The sequence below is a fragment of the Pinus tabuliformis genome, chromosome J, assembly GCF_031772625.1.
Source record: "Pinus tabuliformis cultivar Carrire ecotype Pingquan chromosome J, CPIR1, whole genome shotgun sequence".
Classification (NCBI taxonomy): domain Eukaryota; kingdom Viridiplantae; phylum Streptophyta; class Pinopsida; order Pinales; family Pinaceae; genus Pinus; species Pinus tabuliformis.
In genome coordinates, this window is record NC_142295.1 from 1104560720 (window position 1) to 1104587523 (window position 26804).

The following is a 26804-nucleotide window of genomic DNA, read 5'->3' on the forward strand; positions in this document are numbered from 1 at the left end:
GCCATCTTTGGAACAATGTTTACATGTAAGTTTTTCTTTCTCCATTTTTATGGAAAAATTCTTTTTCCTTTTCCTTTGAACTTACCCTTTCCTTTTTCTCCAAACTCAAAGGAACTCTCACTAGTTTCTTCAGAAAATTTTTTCTCTCTTGTCTCTAAATGAGTTTCCTATACACAAGCATCATCTAGTTTTGTAGGGTTAAAAATGAGAATGGTATGTATCAAGTAACTATGCGATCCTCCAATGTATTTGAGCAAAGTATCTTGAGAAGACAAATCTATACCTGAAATCAAATCCCCTTTTCTAAATCCTTAAGTATAAGATTGCACATTTTGCCCTTTAGCTTGCCTAAAGTTTTGCCAATCCATAATAGCTTTTTGCATGTATACTAATGGATAAAATTTCCTTCTTATTTCAACAACATAATCATTCCAAGAGGATAAAAACTTACCATTTTTCTTCATGTCCTCTTGAATTTTGACTTCCCACCAAATTAGTGTTGCACCTTCCAATCTAAGAGAAGCAAGTTGAATCTTGGTTTCATCATCTTTGATTCTTTGTATCCTACTATACACTTGAATCTAATGAATCCAATTATCGAATCTCTCTGCATTTGCCTCTCCATTGTACATAGGCAATTCAAACTTAATATCAAGTTTAAGCAAAGAATTTTTACCATGACCCCTTGGGGAATTTGGAAGTGTTTGTTAAAGGGTAGAATAAGTTGAAGATGAGGATGGAGGTGAGGGTGGTGGTTTGTCATCATTCCCTCCATTTCCTTTTGGAGGCTTGTATCATTTTCCTCCATCTCCTTTTGGAGGCTTTGAGCTCTCCATACAGTCTGGAATTCCTCTCCTCATACAATACCTTAACCATCTTAGACATCTCAAAGAATTCTTTTCTAAAAATTTTCTCATCTTCAGATATCCCTTCAAGACCTTCTCCATATGCCATGACTATTGAATCTTGAGGTGTGTTTGTTCTCCTTGAAACAATTTGACATCTTGGCTCCACAAGTTCTCCTTCTCCTCTTTTGAGCTTCAACCTTGTAAGCATCAGAAAAATACTTGCAAACAAATCAAATCTTCATAATAACCTATTGCTCTGATACCAAAATGATATCTATGTGTAAAATTGAATATTTTTAAATTTTTTCAAGTTAAATTTATGTGTGTTTTGGGTAGATTATCAATTTACTAAACACATAAACAAGTAAATTTTAACCACAATTTATAGCCAAACAGAGACAAAATAAGAATATCTGAAACACATAACACAAAGCATGATAAAGGAGTTCACCCCTCTCCCGTTAAACCTCGTGACAAGACCCCGCCCCGATCACCATGCGATCTACCTCCTTTGATCTGACGGTTGAAGATCATATCGAGCGGCCTCCGAAGGTCAAACTTTACTCACCGAATATGGGTGGTTTCACTGTTGGCTCCGCCGCTACGTGGCCCCTGATGAATGGCATCAGGCGACTTCCCCTCAATACCACCCCAGCCCAAAAGCGGTCTGATACAAACCCACTTACCACCTCATGCTATGTGACAAAACATCCCATCCACCGATAACTGCCAAACGTACCTTTCCTCGTGTAGCTGCCAAAGTGGTTGACTTTACGAATAAAACTAAAAAACTCATTGTTTTTGGTTTCATTGTGGGAAAATGCTAAAACCTTGATGTAACTGCCAACCTACAATCAACCATCAACTTGCAGAAGCTCTTGAACTTCCAGTCTGCTCTTCAGTCACGTACGCCTCTTGAAAACCGTGTACAGTCGCCCATAAACCCGTTCAGAGCCAAAACCAGGTATTTACCTAAAATCACTAAGAAACCCCTTCTCATTCCTAAAACTTGTTACTCAATTTCTTGAATTATTAAGTAATTAGGTGGAAAAATTTCCCAGCAACCCCAAACCTCTCTGAATTGAACCAATTTTCCCCTAATTCAACAGAAAACCCTTTTCCCCATTCTTGAATCCACAAGAACCAAGAATGGCCACTCCAGTTGCAATCAATGTCCAACCAATTACCACTCCCCACCTAGATTTAGATCATCTCCCCTTGGCAGACAAAGACTTCCAAATTAAGGACACCACTGTTGAAGAATCCCCATTGAAATTACACTGTAGATACAGAGACTAGTATTTGAACCACACAGACAAAATAGGTCTTTGGGAATCAAATTTTCCCAAGTACCAATTCCCTAGAGTCCATATCTTCCCTGAAATTGTCCACTATTGCCATATGAACTACAATCCCAGCCAAAGAGCAGTGATGACTCCCGACCATACTATGTTATTCACCATCACTACTGAATCTATCAATGAAATGCTGCAGTTGCAACCAAGTCAAAACCTAACTCCCATTTCCATTGGAGACCTGCTTGATAGATTCCCTAGAATTACCTCCATCAAACTCGCTCACTAGAGCCATGGTGTCTCCTCTCTTTGGCATTTTTCTAGAGTTTTGAGCCTATATTTTACGCCCAACAACCCCTCCTCCTCTTCCCCAGATCCTTCCTCATCCCACTCTCCATTGGTTGGATCCTCCTCCCTACCCTCTCCTTGTGCCCCTATGGCTCATCCCCTCCTCTCCAGGCTCCAGTCCCTTTGGTGGCTGACATGCCCTTGTCTCCTCCCCATCCCATCCCCTGGGGCTACTACATCCTAGAGGAGAATCTGGCCGATACAAGTAGTATGCAGGCTCATGGGACTTCCCAAGTGCAATGTGGTTCCAACATGGCCACCGTGTTGTTCCAGTGCAACCAAATTTCACTCTCGGTGACATGACAACTCTCAGGTTGGCTCTCTCTCCTCATTTTGATTTCTCTGCAAGTCATTTTTGTTCCACCACCTTGAAGGTGAATAATCCAGATCCTAGTGGCTCATTGGCACACTTTTTTGGCACATTACACATCAAATCCCTGTGGCTCGACAATGCTCCTTTTCTTTGGCACATTATGCTTCATTTTGTACACTCATGCAACAACTACTTTATCTCAATTCTCAAATGCATGATTTTGATCAATATATGTTTTGTAATGCAAACAACGAAGCTGCAAGGCTCTGGTTTCTCCCAACTGGGGTAGATTCCTTCCACTCTTTATCTTTGGTTTCCTCTTTCTGAGGAAAAGATCACATGCTTGATTGTAGTCTATGTAATTTCTCGTCTGTTAATATAATGTGAACATATTTACTTTAAAAAAAAACTACATAATTACAATTAAAATAATAAATAATATCTATAGTAAGTACATAATTACAATTAAAATAATAAAGAATCTCTATAATATCTCTATAATTAAAATAACTATATAAATTAATAAAAATATTAAAATAACTACCTTAATTATAACTATTTAAATCACTGAAAAACTCCAAACCATTAAAATTATTTAAAAAAAAATTAAAATAACTATCTAAATTAAATTAATAAAAAAAATAAAATTTTTAAAAATTAAAAATAACTACACCAAAAAAATATAATATTTCATAAATTCAAAATTAAAATTAACTACTTTCATTATATTATTTATTGAATTTTTTTTAAAGGAATATATATGTGTGAGAGAGAGAGAGAGATAATATAATTATAATAATATATACTAAATTATTATAATTTAATATAATTTATTATAGATAAATGTCTTTCGGATTAATGTCTTTCGGATTAATCACGTTATCAGGATTTGGTCGATGTTTTGAACCAACCAATGTGGTTCATCCTTAGGACAAGGTGAAAAAATCATACAATCTTCATGAATAAATAGTGAGAAAGCATCATTGCCCAAGGTTAGCTGTTGAAGATTAGTCAAACAAGTAAATATTTTTTTATTTAAAAAGGTGGATTTAATATTTTAAATTTAGTTATAAATTATTTAAAATTCTAAATTTAGTTATAAAGTAGAAGTTAGAAGTATGGTATTTTTTTATTTAAAAAGGTAGATTTAATATTTTAAATTTAGTTATAAATTATTTAAAATTCTAAATTTAGTTATAAAGTAGAAGTTAGAAGTATGGATATTGTTAAGAAAATTAATAGGGGGGTTAAGAATAAGTAATTAATAAAATAGTTGTTATTAAATAATAATAAAGTTATAAGGTTGGTTTGAGAATAAGTTAAAAATAGTTGCTATGTAATATTAAATAATAATTAGGTTATGAGATTTAGATCCAACATAATCTCAAATATAACGAATAAGATTAATCTACAAGGGATAGGGATTAATTAATATCATAAATTTAGTTATACATTAGCATTAAGGAATAATATATCGCTAAGAATACTACTAAGGTTTAGATCTATATATTATAAAGTAAAGAGATGTTGATTTTTTATTTGATTTAACTAGATGTATGACGTACATTAATTTTGAAGTGATTAGATTAATAGTTTGTATTGATTTCAATATAAACACAAAAAATTATTGACGACATGCATTGAATTCTTTTTATAGTAATTCAACCATAAATAAAATACTTGAATTTCAATCTTAAATAAAATATTCACTTACCTAAAATGTTAGCTTCTTGAAACTATAAACTATTTGTAATTGACTACATTCTTATTATTCTCATTTTCCATCATTCATCATTGTTATTCACTTTGTATTTAAATGAGGTAATAGAAAACAACTACTATTGAAACTTGGGGTTTAACACTCCATAAGTCACAATGATTGACATTGGAGAAAACTACTATTGATATTGGAGAGCAAGAGAGACAAGGTACGCTGTTTACTACAATAGCTCAAGTTAAATATTTCAATGGTCTATGATTTCAATCATCCTTTTCATATGATCAATATGAAAAGATGACAAAACTAATAGATGTGACAATAAGACTAATAGAAGAAAATGGTTTGAGATTGATCACAATGAAGACTATTTGTAATTAACTACATTCTTATTGTTAACATTTTCTATCATTCAACATTGTTACATTGTCACTTTGCATTCAAAGTTTTTATTTCATTATTTTTCATAAGTTATTAACAGTCTCTATCATCTCAACAAAATGAGTTAATTGAACAAATTTAAAATTAAAATGACCAGATTAATCTTAGACATATTTAGCATATTTAAAATGATCAGAATATTTAGTTGGTTAACCAATTTTGTGTGACCGCACATGATTGAAACCAACGTAGATCCATCTTAACCCCAGATTTATCAAGCACCAAGAGGGATCAAACCTCTCGAGTTGCAAACTTTACTCAAGTTTTGCACTTGGAAAAGAGGTTTGCATCTCAAGAGATTCTATTTGTCTCAATGCTTGATAAATCCGAGGTTAAGATAAATCTAAACTAGTTTAAATAGTTTTTATGATTTTTTTAATTTTAGTAGCATGAGATGCATGACGATACTTATTTATGTATTAATGCCTATCAACTTTTAACAATCATTTAATTTATATGACTACACTAATACAATATATATTAATATAATTTATAATAATAAATGACTATATAGCCTTACTTTGTATCATAACTCACTCATACTAACACTCCGTACCCATTCTCCTTAAACTTTCCAATCGGTGTAACATGTATAAAGTCAAATATGTATATAAATATATGTTTGAATAAATTTAAATTTACTCATAAACAAAATCGCTTTTTGACCACCATCATTCAAACTTGTACTCTTAGGGAATAACTTCTTTGTGGAGTTATGTTATATATTTTGTTATTTAGCTTCATTATTTTGGAAGCTTCTAACACATGCACAATATGCCTCGAAAATTTCAAGATAGCATATGTAAATGGTTCTTAAAGGCCATTTTTAGATGGATTCAACCAGTTAAATTGAATTTGTTTAATACTAGCAATTGCACCAGATGTTGCAAAGGAAATGTCGTAAGCATAAATTTTATGGCATAAATTTGAGATAAGGGCATTGCAAGCAACCTGATTCAACCTTGCTTACTCCTTATAAACAACATTCCTGTCCAAAGCCAATAGTGAAACAAGACCAAAATTAAAAATCAATGTGCTTTGTGAGACCTTGTAAGATCTGTTGGACAAGTAAAAAGGTGTTATACATTTTCTCTCCTCTTCTAGCACAAGATACAAACATACATTTTCTCTCCTCTTCTAACACAAGATACAAACATTACCTTTACTCTAAAACCATCTAAATTTATAATGTCATTAAAATCCTTCATACCTAAATTATCTAGAATCATTTTTTTTCAATTTCTAACACAGCCAAGCTAGGATAATAACAATAGTGATTATGAAATCAATTTCCTCCTAAACAACTTTGAGAATATCTGCATTTGACAGTCAACAATGACCTTAAGAATTCAACAGAGAAAATAAAAATATATTCTTACTGATGCATGGTGTCCCTTATCATCTTCTCCAAGCAATATCCCTTATCATCTTCTCCACGCATTGCTTGTATGATGATTGTGTCTCAGAAACATGTCTCTGTTTGTTACCCCAAATGATGAAATATTTTTTGAAAATAAAATCCCCAGATTTTGAAGAGAAAATTATTCTATGAGTGAAACCATCCCCTACTTAGACAAATTTGTTTTAGTAGTGAGACCTAATTTAGAGATTTAGAGTCATGTTTTTGAGGAAGAGCTAAGAGTTTGATATTAAAAGAGCTGAGAGTTTCCATCTCAGATGTGATGAGAACATGTTTAATATGAAGTTGTTGAGTTTTCTGATGTTTTATATGTACAGTTCCAAATGATAGGCATGGAATTATTGGAGATGTTGTTACCAACTTGGCCGATGTATCTGCCCAATATTGCAATTATGTGGATGACTTATGGAGCTGGGGCCCTGAGTTTTTGAGACACAAAAGATTAGGGAAAGCAAATTGTAGATTATAGAAACCACAACATCTGCAGCAAAGCCAAAGAACTGGCACTGTATTGAATCTTGAAGTTCCAAAAGATCATTTGGTATAAGCCATAGGCGATACTAAACGTTTCTCGTCACATGGCATATCCATTACAATATTCATTATGGCTTGCCAATGTAAGAAACTGGAGTTGAATCTACCTTTTCTTTTTAGTGAATTTGAAGTTCAAAATATGAAACCATGGATCATCTTAGACTCTGAGATTCTAATAATGATGAAGTTTGGCCTTGATTTATTTCTCATTCATTATAAGCACATCATCTTAAACCCTCTTCAGCTGACACGAGGTAAGCGAGCAGTGTTCTTTAAGCTCCCATTTCCTGTAATTATGGACAAGATTGATTCTAGATGAGCAACACACCAGAAACTAAGGCTTTTGGCGATTGGTTTTCTTTAATGGGTATGACTGATAATGTTGTTTGTAAGGTTTTTTGGCAGAGTTTTGGATATTAATTAGTTCTTTTGAATATTAATAACCAATAATGCAAGAAATAATGTTTTCTTGTACTTTACTGCCTGTTTCAAAAATGTGTCTGAAGAGAGTTTTGCTTTCATGTTTCTCCCTTCAATGGCACTTAGAATCATCAATGTGGATTTCCTACACTTATAGAGGTGCAAAAATTTGAAACGTTTTTCTCTCCCATTTCGTTTTCCCGAAACTCAGTCCAACAATGCTGAAATAGTGATGTGTGTGTAGACTCTCAAGATATTGGTAGTCTTGAGTTTTGTTTTAACATGAAATACAAGCACAACCATAATATGATTTTCAGGATTTGTAGGCTATATCAAGCTTGTCCATCGAGGTGAATGATTTCAACATTTTAAGTTTAAAAAATCAACAATTTAGAATCCCCTAGAACATATGATTAAGAAGCATAATTTTCTCAGGATTTTAGTATAGTTGAAATCAGCAATAATTTCAAAAGGAGCCTTGCTAGATGGATTGCAGGTATAGGACATCCTCTAATGAAAAAGAAAATGATAAAAAGGAAGGCACCTAGCCGAAGGAATTATGTTGGAGACTCCGACCACCTAACTGTTTTGGCTTTTGGAGACCTTTCACTAGTTGACTAGTGATACCCCTCAGCATTCAATATTCTCGATTACAAAAATTTGATGTATCTCTCTTTTGTCTATGATAATAGAAGCCTTGGTAGATACGTCTTAATACCATGCCTTCAAAATTGGAACAGTCTAAAGCAAATACATTGTACACTCACCATGTTGTGTAGGAAAAGAGTTGCTCCAAAGCAAATACATTGTGCATTCACCATGTTGTGTAGAAAAAAAAGTTGGTATTTGTCCTTTTCTTTAGCTAGGTATATTTGCTCTACCTGCCTTTTTGCAAACCAATAGTTCAGTTCCGTTCCTACTTTTGAAGTCTAGTTCCTACTTTTTGAAGAACTTTAAATTGCTCATAGACCAGGTTGTCTTCTAAAAATTTTGAAGAACTTTAAATTTCCTACTTCATAGGCTAGGTTGTCTTTTAAATGTTTATTTAGAAAAAATCAAATAAAATATTTAGTTAAATGCCTCCCATGTGATATTCTCATTGTTTTTCTAGTTTAATTAAACTTTATCCTCATTGTTAATTTGTCTTTTTAAGTTTTAAGTTTCTCTTTTTATGAGAGGGAGATAATCTTGAAAAGTCCTCATTGTAATTTCATAATGGGTTATTTTTAAGTTTTTCATTTTATGAAATGGAGATAATTTTGGAAAGTCTTCTTTGTAATTTCATAATGATCTATAATTTTGGAAAATCTTCATTGTAATTTTAAAAATAAAATAAAGAATGAATGAGATCATAATACTATTAACTGTATTCAAAATAATAAATTCACCCACTAAATAAAAGAAACCCAACATTAGTTTTTGAAAGGAAATGGATGAATGCCATGCAAGGAAGCTAGTGCTCTGATCCAACAGAGTTAAGATATTGTTATCATGTATATCAAATTAGGTAGTGGTCTGGTCCATTAACTAATTTATATTTAATTTTTCTGTTTTGGGAAATGATCCAATAGAGTTAAGATATTGTTATCATGTATATCAAATTAGGTAGTGGTCTGGTCCATTAACTAATTTATATTTAATTTTTCTGTTTTGGGAAATGATCCAATAGAGTTAAGATATTTGTTAATTTTTCTATTTTGGGAAATGATCCAATAGAGTTAAGATTTTTTATCATTATAACATATTTCATATATCAAATCAAGTATCCATTAACTAATTCATATTTAATTTTTCTATTTTGGGGAATGATCCAATAGAGTTAAGATATTGTTATCATGTATATCAAATTAGGTAGTGGTCTGGTCCATTAACTAATTTATATTTAATTTTTCTGTTTTGGGAAATGATCCAATAGAGTTAAGATATTTGTTATCATGTATAACATATTCCATATATCAAATCAAGTATTGATCCATTAACTAATTCATATTTAATTTTTCTATTTTGGGAAATGATCCAATAGAGTTAAGATTTGTTATCATTATAACATATTTCATATATCAAATCAGGTACTGATCCATTAACTAATTCATATTTAATTTTTCTATTTTGGGAAATGATCCAATAGAGTTAAGATTTTTTATCATTATAACATATTTCATATATCAAATCAAGTATCCATTAACTAATTCATATTTAATTTTTCTATTTTGGGGAATGATCCAATAGAGTTAAGATTTTTTATCATGTATATTTGTAGGGAAGTTTAACAGTTTAACATTTCTTTATCACATGTATAACATATTTCATATATCAAATCAAGTACTGATCCATTAACTAATTCATATTTAAATGATCCATTAACTAATTCATATTTAAATGATCCAACAGAGTTAAGATTTGTTATCATGTATATTTGCATGGAAGTTTAACAATTTAACATTTCTTTATCACATTCAAAATATTTCATATATCAAATCAAGTAGTGGTCCATTAACTAATTTATATTTAATTTTTTTTTTTTTTTTTTGAGAACAGAAAAGAGAAATTTTCATGTACACCTCAACGGATTTATATAAAAAAAATTTCAATGAAAATTGTTTCCTTATTTTACATTTTGAATGTAAAACAAGGACCACTTGTGATTCAAGATAATTTGTTATTAATTTTTTGTCATAAATGATTTTGAAAATGTTATATAATTTATTGGGTTAAAAATAATTTATCTTTAAAGTAAACAAAAGTTTTCAAAATAATCAATACACATAAATCTTAATTGTGTACACCTCAATGGATTTATATAAAAAAAATTTCAATGAAAATTGTTTCCTTATTTTACATTTTTAATGTAAAACATGAACCACTTGTAATGATGTTCAAGATAATTTGTCATTAATTTTTTTTCATAAATGATTTTGAAAATGTTATATAATTTATTGTGTTAAAAATAATTTATTTTTAAAGTAAACAAAAGTTTTCAAAAAATCTTAATTGTAAATAAAAGCTTTCTTTAGTTAAAAAATCCTAATTGTAAATAAAAGCTTTCTTTAGTAAAGAAAAGCTTTTAAGTAATCAATAGAAACATTCACATAATGGAATAAACACAAATATCCAGACGATAATGAGATCGATTATTTTTAAATCAACAGATCCTATAGTAAATACAAATTAAAAGGTCTGCACATGATGAAACTCTATCTCATCCTATACTCCATGTGTTGCAATTTGTCTACAGTCCTTTGCATATCCTATGTCTCTAAGTCCAATCCTTTAGTAACAAACCTTCATACCACTGCCAATTTTGAACTATAACAACTTCTTGTTGTACAATAGATTTAATAGTACTGCACATTATTTTAACAGCAAGAACAAAATATCTTGAAGAGATCTGAAATTACCAGTCTCACCTTGTCTTTCATTTGCACAATAGACCTGTTAGCTATGACTGGCTCTAATTCTTTGTTTTCTTCAAAATAACCACGTCCAGTAACTAAAGATTTCCCTATTTATCATCTCTTTTCAAAACGCTACTAGGCAAGCAAAATCCACGCTTAAGCAAATTAACAGGAAATACCAGCGATTAAAATATTATTAAATTTGGTTACAAATACTGAAAATTTAACGTCGTGCAGCTATTGGGTCCATCGTGCAGCTATTGGGTCCAAAATATTGAACTCTAGTTCGAAGCACAGTAAGATTACTTTTGACATTTCTGTTTTGAGTAAAAAATAATAACATTGCCTTCAAAGAAGCTGAAAATTTAGCTCATTACATAATCTTACCTTTGACTGATATTATAAAGGTAGATTCTTGATTTTTGAACTTCGAATTCAAAAAATTCCCCAAATGCCTGTGCCAAACACTTGGATTTTCAGCTCCAAGCAGTACCGATGGTAACATACATTAAAACAGCAATCCTCCTTATGTATATAAAACAGTTTACAATCTTAATGGCAGATTTTAACTTTGGCTGAATTTTTTTTCCTCGTCATTGTTCCTTCTCAATAGCTCTGGATAAGGCTATCTCTATACTGTTGAAATCACCCATGTTCTCCTTATCCAACTGTCAGTCTCCTTTAATGTGTGGGGAGGCCCTTTACTGTAAGGCATTTGAATCATATGGGTTTGGGCGTAGCAGAGCTTCACATATCCCCTTGAAACCATGGAAAACCCCCTGCAAGAAAATACGAACGTCAAACAGGGAGGGCACAAACATCATCGGAAAAGGGCGGCAGCGCACCAAAGCCAGACACAGAGCAGCACAGACCAGAACTCCGGCAGCAGCAACCCCGGTGAAAAGCACTGGAAGGAAAACATTAACAGGCAGAGAGGCCGCAACGAACCACAGACGCCACCGAGAACCTCATGCAAAAGCTACTCCGGTGGCTCAGCAAAATAGGAGAACCTCGGCCGCACTGTTGAAGGGAGGCACGAAACAAAGGGCGGCTACGGTTCAACCCCGAGCCCCTCCGCTTACCTAACCTTGGAATAACTACAGCGCTGGCAGCCGCTGCAACAGAAACAAAGTATTGGGGTCTGCAACATCAGATAGCCATGGCTTCTCTCAATCCAGGGTTCGCTGCTCCGAGAAAAAGATTAACTTTGGAGGGGTTCGCTCCTCCGAGAAAAAGATTAACTTTGGAGGGGTTCGCTGCTCCAAGAAAAAGATTAGTTAGGTTTCAACTGTTATCTTTTAGTTATAATGATATTTTTGATTAACGGTCTAACATCAGATCATGGATCATAATAAGACAAGTAAAACAAGAGAAGATGGGAATTGATTTCAAAGGGAACTTATTAAATATTTATTATTTTTTAAAATTTTGTCATAATTCATATTATGATTAGAGGTTATGGCCCATTAATATTTAATATTTTAAGGTTAATTTAATAGATAATAAATTTATTATTTATACATTTTTTTTAATTAATTGTAGGTAATTTTGTATTTATAATTGTGAAATCATATGATGTTTTTGTGATTTAAAAAGGTTTTTTTTTAACTGTGTGATAATTCATAATATGATTATAAGTTATAGTTTTGTTAATATTTTAAATTCAATTTAATAAATAATAAACTTACTACTTATATCTATTTTTTAAAATTATTTCTACAAAATCTTATACTTATTCTTGTAATTATGAAACCGTTTTTCTACACACAATGATAACTTTTAGAAAATCTCAAGAGACCTTTCTCTTTTTAATCTTAGAACCATTTGAAGTCCACATAACAAGTCTCCATTCATTATCGAAGTCCTCTTAGCCTTGAAGTGGCTATCTCAAACACAAGATTTCCCTTTATTTATTAAGACTGTTAGGTGCATGTAGAAGCCAATTGAATAGTTAGTGGGCATTAACTTGCTAAGTATTCCACTTATGATTAATACTCTATTTAGAGTGGTCCAATTTTAATTGGGAATTTTAAAACAAAGAGAATTCTTTTTCTTACTCTTATTTTCTTAGATATCTAAAAGCAAATTAAAGTAAGTTTTTCATGGGACTTAAAATCATGTCACTTTCATATTTTAAATTTACATAATCATAACCAATAACCATGTTTCATCATTTTCTTATATACAAAAATAAATAAATAAATAAATAGGTAAGCTTTCCTTTTATTTATTAAGACTGTTAGGTGCATGTAGAGGCCAATTGAATAGTTAGTGGGCATTAACTTGCTCAAAGTATTCCACTTACGATTAATACTCTATTCCCTTAGAGTGGTCTAATTTTAATTGGGAATTTTAACTTGCTCAAAGTATTCCACTTACGATTAATACTCTATTCCCTTAGAGTGGTCCAATTTTAATTGGGAATTTTAAAACAAAGAGAATTCTTTTTCTTACTCTTATTTTCTTAGATATCTAAAAGCAAATTAAAGTATGTTTTTTCATGGGACTTTAAATCATGTCACTTTCATATTTTAAATTTACATAATCATAACCAATAACCATGTTTCATCATTTTCTTATGTATATAAAAAAATAAAAATAAATAAATAAATCAGGTAAGCTTTTCGTGGGTATTTAAAAGCATGCCACTTTCATATTTTAAATTTATATCTAGCTAATAACCATGCTTCATCGAAGAAGCCAATTTGAAATTATAAAGGCCAATCTTACTCCATGGCTAAACAAGCGTAAATGAAGCTTTAACAACTCGCTTAAATTAGGTAGACTTTAAGGCTTTTAAGCCCAATAAAATTTGAATTAAAGAAGCTAGATTTTAGACTTAATGGTCAAGGAAGAAATTCATGAATTTCTTATCAGCTGAAATAAAATGCCCACATATATTCTTCTATACTAATAACAGCCCCAAGGGACTCTTATGCTCTCCCAATTGGTCTTGGACTAGACTTTTTAAGCATTTATTTTGGATAAATTAAGCCTTCAAAGGCCCTTGTTAAATTAGATGAAAAAGAGAAGAATTATGGTCTAATTTAATTTTCAGAATTTACAATTTTCCCAGGCCTTTGCTACTCTGCTGAAATTCAACTATTTGTTTTTGGTTTTAGTAGGAGCACAACAACTCCCAAAATTTTTGTTAAAGAGGTGTCAATGCCTAGTTAGTCATCCAGAAAAGATTGTGAACCCGAGATGATCCTAGGTTAAAAATTTCAGGGGACTTTTTCATTCATTACTGAAATTTACAATTTCATGAGTTCTTTAGTGAACTTTTTAGCAAATCATTTTAGATGTTCTGTGAAGACTATGTGAGTCTTGACTATAAAACATTATATTTTTCTCTTGTAATTGGGTCCACATTACCAACTGGGGCAATCCTTCCATAAGCAACATGTTCAAGGCATCTTTTTCCTGGCTGGTGAAAACCTTCATGGTTGAAACCTACCAAGTGTCTTACATAACCATTCAGCCATCATGGTTGTTCAAGAGGCTGAGAGGCTATCTTCTACTACCCTTCTAGCCATAAAATTCCTTTCAAGAGGCTTGTTACAGCCATAGCATTAATGATATTAAAGAAGTAAGATTCAACTTGAGTCCAATGCTCATTTAATCCATTAAATCAATGCATTTAACCACACTTATGCATCACAAAAATACATTTAAATTTCAGCAAGCAATAATATAAAATGTACATCACTAAAAAATTTGTTTACATGTCCTTCTACAAAATTACAATTGACAAATAATTCACCAAAAGTATATATTTGATTTATTTCAGAAGTTGCCTACAATTGATGAAGGGTATCCATTTTCCACTCAACCATAAGCTTAGATATCTGTTCAATTTCTTTTGCAGTTGGTCACCCACTAACTAGACCATGATATTATCATGGAAACACTCTCACTCAGTCAACCAAAGGAGGTTTCATGAAGGCCATTCATTAAGAGAAAATCAACAAGTTCCCTTTTAAATCCCACTAAGCCAAGAGCCTGCTTAAACCATGGATGGTTTCTCACCAGGCTTGCACAACACAAGAGAGCCCCTTCACTGACCCAACAGTCCTTTGACAACCTCCCCTCTTTGTGCCTCCACGCCTTGCCCAACATGGACCGAAAAACACAACTCTATATTGCAACTCAAGTTTAGGAGGCTTATGCTCAAGTTTGGGAGGCTTATGTTCAATTTTCTCAACCAAAAAATGGATCTCCTGATCCCTCACTATGATGCCATCAACCAACAACATTTCTAGCACTCATTTTCATCCAAATTTGGTTCTCAAATCCATTCTTGTGTATCCCACACTCTCTACATGTGAAATTTCTTTGTTCGTTGCTCTATAGCATGAAATTTTGTGGGTCAAATCCACAAATTCATGGGTCAACCTAGAAATTTCTAGATTGGTACTTTGCCCATACCTTTGGGACAGTTGGGCACAACTTTCCAACTACCTCCCATAAATATATGGAGTTGGTAGTGTTGTTGAAAAATCTAGTAGGCCTTGGAGAGGGAAACCCTACAAGGCATAAACTAGACCAAGAGACAATAATGGGGTAGTGGCCCGTTGTCACCACAGCCAAAACACCCTTCTCTTTACAGACTTTCACTGATGGGAGGAGTCTCAGTAGGAAAGAGATCACTTACAATAGGTATTCTAAGGTTGGTATGTAAGATGACCTCACTAGGATCTCTTCAAGAAAGGCACAATTTAGGTTCAAGGCTCTACAAGGAGACATTTCACTTTCTATGAGAGACCTAGGAAAGGAGGCATAAGACCTAGGGTTTGGTAAATTTGACGAGTGTTGGGTTTCCAAAGGTCAAGGCTAAGGGAAGAGGTTTCCAACAATGTGTACTAGCAATGCCAAGGCTCATGAAACCTTCAAGAAAGCCCTTAAGTTCAAGCAAGGCAACTAGGGTTTCTCTCTTAGGCAAACAACTAGTGTAAGAAATTCTATGGATGAAATTGAAGTGGATGCCCACAAAAAAAAAATTATTTTGTGGCAGATACTATCCCCTTGATTTTTAGGCTCTCCAACCACCAAACCACTACTTGCCTAGGGATTTGCACCAAGCCCTAGTTTCCTAGCTTGGCCTTATAAGGGCTGAATTAGGAGAGAAAGAAAATGGGTAAAATTAAAATGTGATCACCAACCAAATGGACCAGTACCTTGTTCCTTGGGAGTATGGAGTCCTCAATGTGTTATATTAGCCAAAAAGCTTCTAAGGAGGCCAAAAATTTGATGCCCTAGCAAACAAAATTCCAACAATTACCTATGCAATGGAAGGTGGATTTTTCATGGGAGAGCTACCAAGAGTTCACCACTAAGGAAATTCATTTACCCATTATTTATGAGTAATGCATGCAATAGATCATCTAGATTGGCATTCAATAAGTATTCAACAAATTAGGGCACAATTGCAATTAATAGAATCAACAAAATTCCACACATTAGACATGTAAGAAATTAATTTTCAATATCTAGAAAATTACAAGATAACGTGCAAAGAATCCATTCCATTCATCCAAAGAATAGCTCCAAATATAGACAAATCAACTCCAAATGTCAAAGTGCATTAAGATACTCCAAACTCTCCTTAAAGATTCAAGTCTGAATTCAGCTCAAGAAGCCGAAATATCCCAAGTGATGTGATGATGAAAAGTTACAATGACATGTTTCTCTACTTATATGAGGCATACAAATGCTTAATTAGCCTACTAGCCCCTTCAAATCATAAAATAATGGGAAAATTCTAGTCTAGGTCATAATCTGACCTAGTAGCCTTTGTGAAATAAAATAAATCTCCATAAGTGCAAGCCAAAATGATGATGTCATGCTAGAGGATGTCTCCTTAGGGCTTGTGTTTATGACCTTGAGTGCCTTGACTTGCGTAGAGGCCCTCTAAATTCACCTTCTAGGGGTTGTCCCCTAGATCTTTGTCAAAATCACCCTGTGGACACCATTTTTGGCTTTAGGGAATAAAATGGGTCTCATGGATCTCCTTGTGGTTAATATGCCTGACTTTTCTCCAATGTTGAGGTCACTGTAGATAGTTTTAGCCCTTCCATGTCTCAAGTTATGAGACAAACCTCATATGGGCCTTGGATCAACCACCTGACCCTGTAGTATTGCTAAGATGGCTGGGGGCATGTTGGTCCAGGTGCATCATCCCATAAATGATATAGGGAAAAGTGCAAGAGCTTCATGGGTGTTGAAGGTGCCCATGGATACAAGTGATTCTCTACAACTGTCCAGATTCTCATGGCTCTCAATGCATCACTTGTGGGTGTCAGTATGTCCCTCTGGAGGACCTAGACCCCAATTAAGTTGCCCAGACCTATGGATGGAACCACCCTCCAATTACACACAATATTTGGTGCTACAACTTTCACCATTAGGTACATTTAATCATCATTGCATCTAAGTGAACCAAGCTTGAAAGAAATGGACAAATTAACACTTCATACAAGGTTTTTCTTCCAAAATTGTGGCCTTAGTCATATAATGGTGTTACCCTCCTTGGTAGGAGTGGTTAATAGGTAACCCTACTAGGTGTTCTCAACCCCAAGGGGAAATGACATGTCCTTGGTCCACCTTTCAATCGATAGGTGCCATCTGAATAATGATGGAATGGAGGGTAAAAGACTTCATGGTCAAGTTCCATGGTCAAAGGGATTGACTATGATGGAGTACCTCATCCTAGGTGTATAGATGTGAGGAGGGAAAAATTGTGGATGCATGAGTTACCTCGGCCTTTGTTTTTCCACCTCTCTAAATTCCTTTTACTTTTTCTTGGTTCTTCTTTGTATTACTACTCGTAGCTCAAAGGATTAGAGCTTGCTTTGTATGATGTATAATAGTTATCCCTTTATGATGGGGCAATTCATCACCCATCAGGGTTTAGGACATGCAAGGATTCATTGTATTCTATGAGATAGAGCAACATTGGCCCAGGAACTGGGTGATGGCCATATGAGTGAGGTAGAACTCATTCTTAGTTTTTGCCCATGTGCTAATTTGAATGTCCCGACCTCTTTTGCATTTTGCTTTTTCCTGTTTTTTTTCTTGTGACCATCATATGCTCTTCCTATTTCTTTTAGTTGCATCAACCTCCTAGGGTACATTTTGAGGCCCTACCTAGGTATGAGGATGTGTGGGTGCCAAATCCCAATGAACCAATGGTCAATTGAACCCAAAGAATGGAGGTGGAATAGGGGCTTGTAATATAAGATGGAAAGTGGTAAGTATGGAATATGGAAAGATGAGGCTATGCTATCTCAATCATGGATTCCCAAGTAGTGCCCCTCCTATACCCATTGGGCCATTAGGGGAGGTCCCATTAGACTAGGATTGAAAATTAACCCCCCATTTAAGGTGAGGGAACAAGATCACAGACAAGACCCTTATTTCTTCCAAGTTACCCCATAATCCATGTCAAAATGCCCATATAGAAACAAGCATAAATGCCTGATTGAAAAATGAATAAAGTACCTTTTTTATCAAAAGCCCACCTTTCAACATGTGCTCTTGGAAAGTGGGTGAGGGAACATATGACTGATGTAGGTGGCGGAGATATGAATGGCACATCACATCGACTACTAGGGGCTCTTAAGGGTTGTTGGCTGTCGGATGGAAGAGATGAATAGGAGAAAAGTTTCTCCTATGGTCACCCACTTTTGGTGGGTAACACGTAGTTCAACCACCAATCCCTTCATCAACTAGTTTGTTGGAGAATTGGGAAAAGGAGTTTTTAAATTAGGTTTTTAATATTCAACTCAACAACATAATTCTCGGCACGGGTTATTTCAATAGGGAAATATTTGCCACTATTCTCCCTTGCTAGTGCCCCCTCATGGCTCATGGTCCATGTCAGTGCTCATCCCATTCATCAATTGTTCAACATTATAAATTACAGGCAAAAAACATACACATGCTTGTTGGCTTAACGAGCTCAACATCCTGTCCATATAGGCAATATTAATATAATTTAATTACAATATTAGTGGGGAATCAAAATGGGGGTGCTATAGGAAGCAAGGGGAAGTGTCCCTCTATATCTTGTAATGGGAAAAGGTATGGGATGGATGGGGATTTCATTTTAAAAGTTGTCTTGGATTGCATGTGAAAGACAAATATTATTTTCTCTTTAATTTCTTTAGTTGTGATCACCTTTGGTTTGCTACTGCACAATGATGAGCATGCTTAGTGGCTTCATAATTTTTTGTACAACACCTATAATATTTTGTGTTTATATGTGCATTGTGTATCTTGATAGTGCAAAATTTAATCATATATTGTTTGATGTGTACATATGAGAAAGTCAGGAAGAAAAATTTCAAAGACATGTCATTCAAATTAAACATTTTTAGTTCAGAGGATTCTATCAATTTTTCTTTCAAGTATAATATTTAGTGATAGACAAATAGATGCAAACTTGTTTATCATGTAATTTCAGCAGTTAAGATAACATTGCTGGCTTGTTTTGTTCTTAGTGGCATTTTAATCTTTTGACTGCAATTTCCAATATATTACAAATCCATGAAGTGACCATTGATTTGTGTTTATGCCTTGGTTATGGACATACACCTGTGAGTTTTTTTATTGTGCCTTAACCTATTTTTACCATATGGCATACATCTTTACATCTTTACATTGAAGTGGCTCTTATTTAACAATGTTGATGACAATTTATCCTTTCAAATAATCTAGTATTTAGAATTTATAGTCCTGTCAATACTGCTTCAACTGCTATAAATTATATCAGATATTAGCCAATTTCAAATTGCTTCCTAACATTCGAAGTGTACCAATATGTTTTAACCATAAATAGTGCAAAACATTGTCGCGAGCAACATTTGAATCTTTCAAATATTTTACTGTATCCAGTGCCTCTTAGGAACACTTGTCCTAGTATTCAGATACTAATTCAACTTCATGTTCCATTTATTCTTCTATCACATGCAAACATGGATCTCATTACATAATATAAGTAAAAATTGTCACAGACAAAAGATGGTCCATGTGAACTTCATGCTATTTTTGACATCCAACTAATTTATACAACAAATTTTTTTATGATACCATATTTGATGAACATGATGCAGGATTACTCTTCTGCTAGGACCACCAGGATGTGGGAAGACAACATTGCTTCTGGCTCTTGCAGGAAAATTGGACCCTACAATGAAGGTTATTGCTTGAAATTGTGTCATGCTTTATGGTGATGATTTTGGTTGCACAGTGCAGACAATATTGGAATTTTAGGATGTTGAATGGTTATATTCATCAATATATAAACTTTGGATTTTATTCAAAGACTTTTACCAATGTTTAATGCATATGCTGACAGACAAGGGGAAATATCTCATACAATGGATTCCAGCTCAATGAGTTTGTGCCCCAAAAGACATCAGCTTATATCAGCCAACATGATCTGCACTTTGCAGAGATGACGGTTAGGGAAACATTTGATTTCTCAGCTCGTTTCCAAGGAGTGGGTACCGGACATGGTGTGTAATTTTTCATAGAGGACTTTCCATTTGAGTTCATCTTTTCTTGTCATAATTTAATCTACTGGTTGTATCTTATATGATCAATGTTGAGTAGAGATTTTATTCTATGGAAGGTCTAGCAACTCATTTTTTGGCATACATATAGATTTGTTGTTGGAAATACGAAAAAGAGAAAAAGAAGCTGGCATCCTTCCAGAGGCAGATGTAGACACATATATGAAGGTTAGTTACAAGGAACTGTTGTATTCAGTAGAACAAAGGCCAAAAAGGATATGTATAATTTTTTTTTTAAATGTTTTGATCTTACTATTAATAAAATTGTTTTTTTTCTATGAAATATTCATTATATTCAATATTTCAAGTAGGAAATCAGAATATATGTATAGTTTTTCTTTTTTTTTTTGTAAAAAATGCTTTAATCTTACTATTAATAAAATTGTTTCTTTTTCCATGAAAATATTCATTATATTCAATATTTCAAGTAAGAAATCAGAATATACATCGCACTGCCTTTGCAGGCTCAAAAAATAAAGTAGTCTTTTGACTTTCCTATTACTAAAAACTAGCATCTTCCCTATCACTTCTTATTACAGTCTTTCGTGGCTCCTTTAAGGCAGCCTTTCAGAAAGGAACATATCCTCCTACAAATGGCCACAGGCTCCTTTAAAGTAATAAAAGCTAAAAGCGTAAAAAGTTCTTTAAAGTAATAAAAGCTAAAAGCGTAAAAAGTTAAAAATGTGTTGACCATGAAGACCCCTTGCTTCATAAGAGAGTCCTTTCAGAAGCTGAAATTAGGGTCTCTCCTCTGAATGCCTGTTCAGAAAGAAGTCCCTCTTGCAAAAGAAGCACTTCTTTAGACAACTGGTGTGCAATGGAATTGAATTCCCTAAAGACATGGGAAAAGGAGATATCTATAAATTTCTTTGCCTCTAGGAATTGTGTAATGTTCTTTTTTCTGGTGTTTCTTATGAGATGGTTAAAATGGACTTTCAGAGTTGGGGGCAGAGACGTCACAGGTGCAGGTTGGTGTCATCATTGGGCCCAGGGATTTTTAGGAGTTTCTATGAGGTCCAATGGAAGTCACTTGGTATATTCCATCATCTGCACAGTTTTCCTTTCGTTCCGGTGCATTCCTACAACTTTAAAAAAACTAAGTTATCATTGGGACTCACTCAATTAATTGCGCTTAAGGTGGCATTCCAGAAAAAATACTTGACATAACACCTTAGTGTAATAGCTCGTTGGAACTAGAATGAGAAGATCTACAAGATGAGATGGTTAGATACGAGTTTCAGTGACCTGAGGAGACATGGTGACCAATTTACCATTTTCCTGCATTAAAAAATATATTTTAATTGAAATAAAAGAGGGAAAAATGCTCCATGATTAAACTAATAATAAAATAGGAAGTTCTAGAGGGGTCCATCATATCTATAAAAGAGGAGGAGACCATTGGAGCAGATCTTGATTTTGATATTACTTTTGTATGAGAGGTTGGGAACTCAGTTCTCTACTTCCTTGGTAGCCTTAGGATGGAAACCCGTGATTTAGTGAGATTGGGCGAGGACCCATCTCCCCTTGGTGAATTCATCAAAAATTCATAGGAAAGCTTAGCAGTGACAGTTCAATTTAGTTTTGGAGGCCGGTGTGATGCAATAAATTATCTTGGAGGCCAACATTCATCTCAGCTATTTTGGTTATATATGCATGTAACCCCAGTGTCTCCATTATAATAAAATATGAGAATTTTCCTGTTCATTGTGTCATTAGATTGCAGTGTATTGTTTGTTTTATTGTACAAGGCAATATTCTATTAAATGAATGATAATTTAATGTTGAAATTTGAGTTAAGTTCGATTTGTGCAAATTTGAAAAAATATACCGTTTGGAATATTACAGGGGTATCAGAGCCTTTGTATTAACTCAGCCCGTGGGTTTTTCAGTTTCCAATTATAGTGATTATTGATGGACGGTTTTGCCAAAGAAGTCGGAAACTCTATGTTAAAAGAGCTCATTGATTGTGCGACAAATTGTCTGTTGGATATTAATTATTAGACAAATTCATTTGCCCAAAATTTATTTTTACGCAGAGGCCAAACTTTAGATATTAATTTGGGCACAAATTAATTAGCCAAGTTTTTCCTGTATTCAAACTACAAGTTTATTTTCCTGGGAGGTTGATCATGGGTCAACTCCAAAGGGACAAATCGCAGGGGAATCACTATTCGCCAAGTGCGGTTCGCTGACTGTGCAATCAAGTGCGTGGAGTTATTGGTCTCAATGGCAATAGCGATGAGTGGGTCTTTCAAAGTTGGCCCAGTGAAATAGAGGATCAACGTGGATCGAGTTGCTGGTTGAGCGTTGGGGTGATAGTGGCTAAGCATTGGGATCGATCTGGCACATATGTGCGCTAGGGATATCCTGTGCGAATCAGCTCGTGGTCAATTACAGTAGGTGGGTGCTCCGTAACATTGCTCAATCGTGCTGTTGATACCGATCTGTCAGGGATCGGGTAAAGGAAAGCCACAGAAATATCACAAAGACGGTGAACAAATCCCTCCGACTTTTTGCTCCACATTTCGTATTCCTCGAATTATTGTCACGTCAGGCTGACCAGAAGCTACGGTGCGGTTGACAAATACGTGGATTCGCATTATTGGACGCGGGAAACTGGGGGAAAGAAGAAACAACTCGACTGTAGCACAATCTCGCCCTGAGAAGCCACACGGGTGCTTGGTCGAATTTGAAGTTATCATTTATACTTTCATGGTCGATGCGTGCATTGAATCTTCCACTATCCGACTAGTTTCCGTGGCAGCGAAAGGTGTGTCGAATGCGTGATTCAATTTGGGAAGCCGAGAGGTCGAATCGTAGCAACTGAATCCGTGGGGGATCAAGAACCTGGCACGAGTCGCTTAATCAGAGACCGCTGGATTCACGTGGTCGTTTTATTGTGAATTTTTGTAAGCAGCCGCCCAAAATTTCCAGGATCGAATTTGCTGAGGCCGACTTGAAATCAATCCCGGCAACAGCAACAGCATTTTTGGGGGACAGTCATTTCTCGAATTAATTGTTGGCTGCACAAAAGGGCAAATTAAGTCAACGTAAATTCTCCAGATTGCATAATCGGTGGGGGCCGAGGGCATTCCCTTTTCAGCCTTTTCAGAAGTCGGCTATTGGACGTGTATTTTCAGTGCATGCAAATGCATGTTTATGCAGGCGTAATTATTGAGCGTGGGGAATTTTTGGTATGTTATATGTGATGGGAGCTTGTCTTTTGCATAGAGAAGTCATTGTGGAGACCACGAATTGCTGGTAGCTTGGTTATTAGTTGCTGGAGGGCCCACGCTATCCTTCATCTCTGCTGGACGAAATTTTAGTGATGGATGGGTGTGTTTAATCCTTGCTGGAAGGTGTGTTAAATACTGGTGCAATACCTCTCTGAGCTGCTACAGGAAACCAGCGTGTGAAGTTGTGGGGGAGAACTCACACTTCGTGGGTCAAGTCAACTCATGGAAGGGGGTGCAAAATTCCCTATACAGCCAGCCAAGAACCTCCATGTATTTTTCTGCTAGCTGAGCGTAAAATCTGAAGGTATTGAAGGACCAGAACAACAAGAATAGACACTGAAATATTGTGGACGGTCAACCAAGTCTGGTTTGCTGTGGACAGTCAACCAAGTCTGGGTTGCTGAGGATCTGTGTACGCTGACCAAACATTACACTGCGATCAATAAACCAAGTTCCTCCCATACATTGTTTGTTGCATCATTTCATTGCTATTTCATTATAAAGGCTCATAACATGCTCAGGAGTCAGAACTCTAATGGTCATGAAGTTTATCAGTTTCCTATTTGTATTTCTGAACTCATTGGAATATCAGTCATGGTTTTTGGGTGAACTCTACTGGTATATGCCACCATTTTCTTGAGAATTAGTAAATACTTAACACCTACAACACTATAAAGGCTCATAAAAACAATGGCCTCATTATCACAAACATTCTTGTCATCATTGGACTAAACCATGGAGGAACTACTAAACAAGTTGAGAAGATTAACAACAGAAATTGGTTCCTTGAACCACCATGCATCATTAGACTAGAAAAAAAACTGAACAACAGACCTTTCTCAAAAGGGATCTATACCATTCTTCCAAAAGATCTGCCAAGAGATATGTAAAAGGGGCATGAAATAGTACACAAAATCTTTGCACTTGGGACAAAATTGAAACACAAGGGTCACCATGAAAACCCTTTTCAAACTAGATGAATTGGATGCATTCCTTTGTGAAGTGAACTAGTTAGAAGGGAAGAAATTGATTTGGGCTCTAAAACCAGCCATGCTTGCTCTCATACAACACAAGTTCTTGGAGGAACCTTGTGAAGGGGTTAGACTTCCAATTGCATCTTGTCTCAGTAACATCATGAAACTAACCACCCCTATAGCTCCTTACAATGATGATGTTATGAAGAGAGTTTTTAGACTCGTAGTAAAAACTTTCCAGGACTTGGACAACAGTGCAGGCTCTACATTCCGAAAAAAGCTTGAGATTTTAGAAGTTATGGCCATGACTAGGACTTATGAAGTCATGTTTGATCTAGAGTGTGACGGTTTGATCCTGCAGATGTTACAATGCTTCTTCAGCATTAGGAAACATCATCCTGGCATAGTCATAGCACACATGCAGTCCATCTTGTCATCATGTATAAGAGGACGTGATGCTGTTTGCCGGGAGTTGCAGAATCGATTGTTGTCCATTTGGAGGAGAGAGCAGTTGGCCTCACCTGCTACTTATGTACTAGCCGAAAGGTTGGTTGAGCAAAACATTGAGTTGTTCAGGAGATAGTTGACCAGGGAGGAGATGCTCAGGTTTGGTGGATCATGCAGCAAGAATGAGCTGAGAAGGAAGGGACTTTGCTTCATCTGCAAGGGACCTTGGGGACCTGACCACTCATGTTTGAGTGACACTGAGGAGGATGATGAGCCTTTTCGGGAGAGCCAGTTGGAGGTTCATATTGAGACCGTGATGGATGATCAACCACCCTTGGGGTTAGCCATTGATGGGGAGTGGACAGATTACAAGCAGCTAGTGGGGTGGCATTATTCGCAGACACTAGTCCTCAGAAGGTGTTGGAGTATGATAGGAGATTGGTAGACTAGATGAGCGTGGAGTTTCCTATCAGATGAGGGAGATGGTAGTGCATCCATCTTTGGGCCTACTCATTGATGAGGTGCAAACAGGTGTAGTGGCAAGCAACAAAGCTCCAACATTTTCAGGCAACATCCCTCTCTAGGAGTATATAGATAGGGCTTGTAGCACATTTTGGCCACTTGTACCATTACAGAGAGAGGCGGGATTTTCTCAATAGATATTGTTGACTGACCAGGCAAGGTTGCGTGAGTGGGTCACGATGCAACATAGGGGAGTTATCACATATACAGGTGCTTATGCATTCGATCCTTCCCACAGGATGGATTGCCATGAGATCATGAGTTGGTATCCTTTTGATGGAGTATCAATCTTAGTATGGGGCACAGTACACCAAAGGTGCCTAGATGAGAGGGTTGCTACATTATTCAGTGGGCAGTGGGATGTGGATTGATAGTTCATCAGTATTTCAGTAGCACTAGCCCAACATCAGCAGAGTGGGGTTGACCTTGGCCTATGCTAGAGGTGGGATTGGAGAGAGTTGATGAGTTGGTATTCACTTTATGGAGCAGCAGTGATAGTCGAAGACAAAGCACAGTCTGAGCCATGGGACTTGGGCGATGATTGGCCATGGTGGCGTTGGGATCCAGGAGGATTGGTCGATGACAAGTATAACCAAAGATCAATTTGGGATCCAAGCATTGAGGGGTCCGTTCATGTTGGGTTGACACAGAGGCAGAGCATCACCCAATGGTTCGTATGGGATCCAGGCATTAGGTCTCAGTTGCACTGGGCTACCATATTGGTCCACAAGTATGGATTGCTTGAGGGAAAGCAATCTTGGGGCGGGAGGATTTGTAATGTTTCTTTTTCTGGTGTTCCTTATGACATGGTTAGGATGAAATTTCAGAGTTGGGGGTAGACAGGTCACAGGTGCAGGTTGGTGTCATCAGCGTGCCTAAGGGCATTTGGAGGGGTTTTGAAGAGTTTCTATGAGGTCTGATGGCATTCGCTTGGTATATTCCATCATCCGCACACTGTTCCTTTTGTTTTGGTACATTTCAATAACTTAAAAAAAACAAAGTTATTATTGGGTCTGACTTAAGTAATTATGCTTGAGGTGGCATTACGGAAGGAATACTTGACATAACACCTTAGTGTAATATCTCGTTGGAACCAGAATGAAAATATCTACAGGATGGGATGGTTAGATGTGATTTTCAATGACTTGAGGAAACATGGTGACCAATTTACCCTTTTCTTGCATTAAAAAGAATATTTTAATTGAAATAAGTGAGGGAAAAGTGCTCCATGATTAAAATAATAATAAAATAGGAGGTTCTAGAGGGGTCCATTAGATCTATAAAAGAGGAGGAGGAGGCCATTGGAGGAGATCTTGATT

At 35.3% G+C, this 26804-nt stretch overlaps 1 protein-coding gene across 1 annotated transcript in view; it reads left to right on the forward strand.

The window, feature by feature from the left end:
- The window catches only part of LOC149230900 (ABC transporter G family member 35-like), a 224362-nt gene that overhangs the window by 17888 nt on the left and 179670 nt on the right, over positions 1 to 26804 (forward strand). Inside the window, exons 4-6 of the mRNA XM_089376162.1 lie at positions 19845 to 19929; positions 20090 to 20249; positions 20398 to 20474. Coding sequence (XP_089232288.1) covers positions 19845 to 19929; positions 20090 to 20249; positions 20398 to 20474 — 322 coding nt within the window. The remainder of the gene's footprint in view (positions 1 to 19844; positions 19930 to 20089; positions 20250 to 20397; positions 20475 to 26804) is intronic.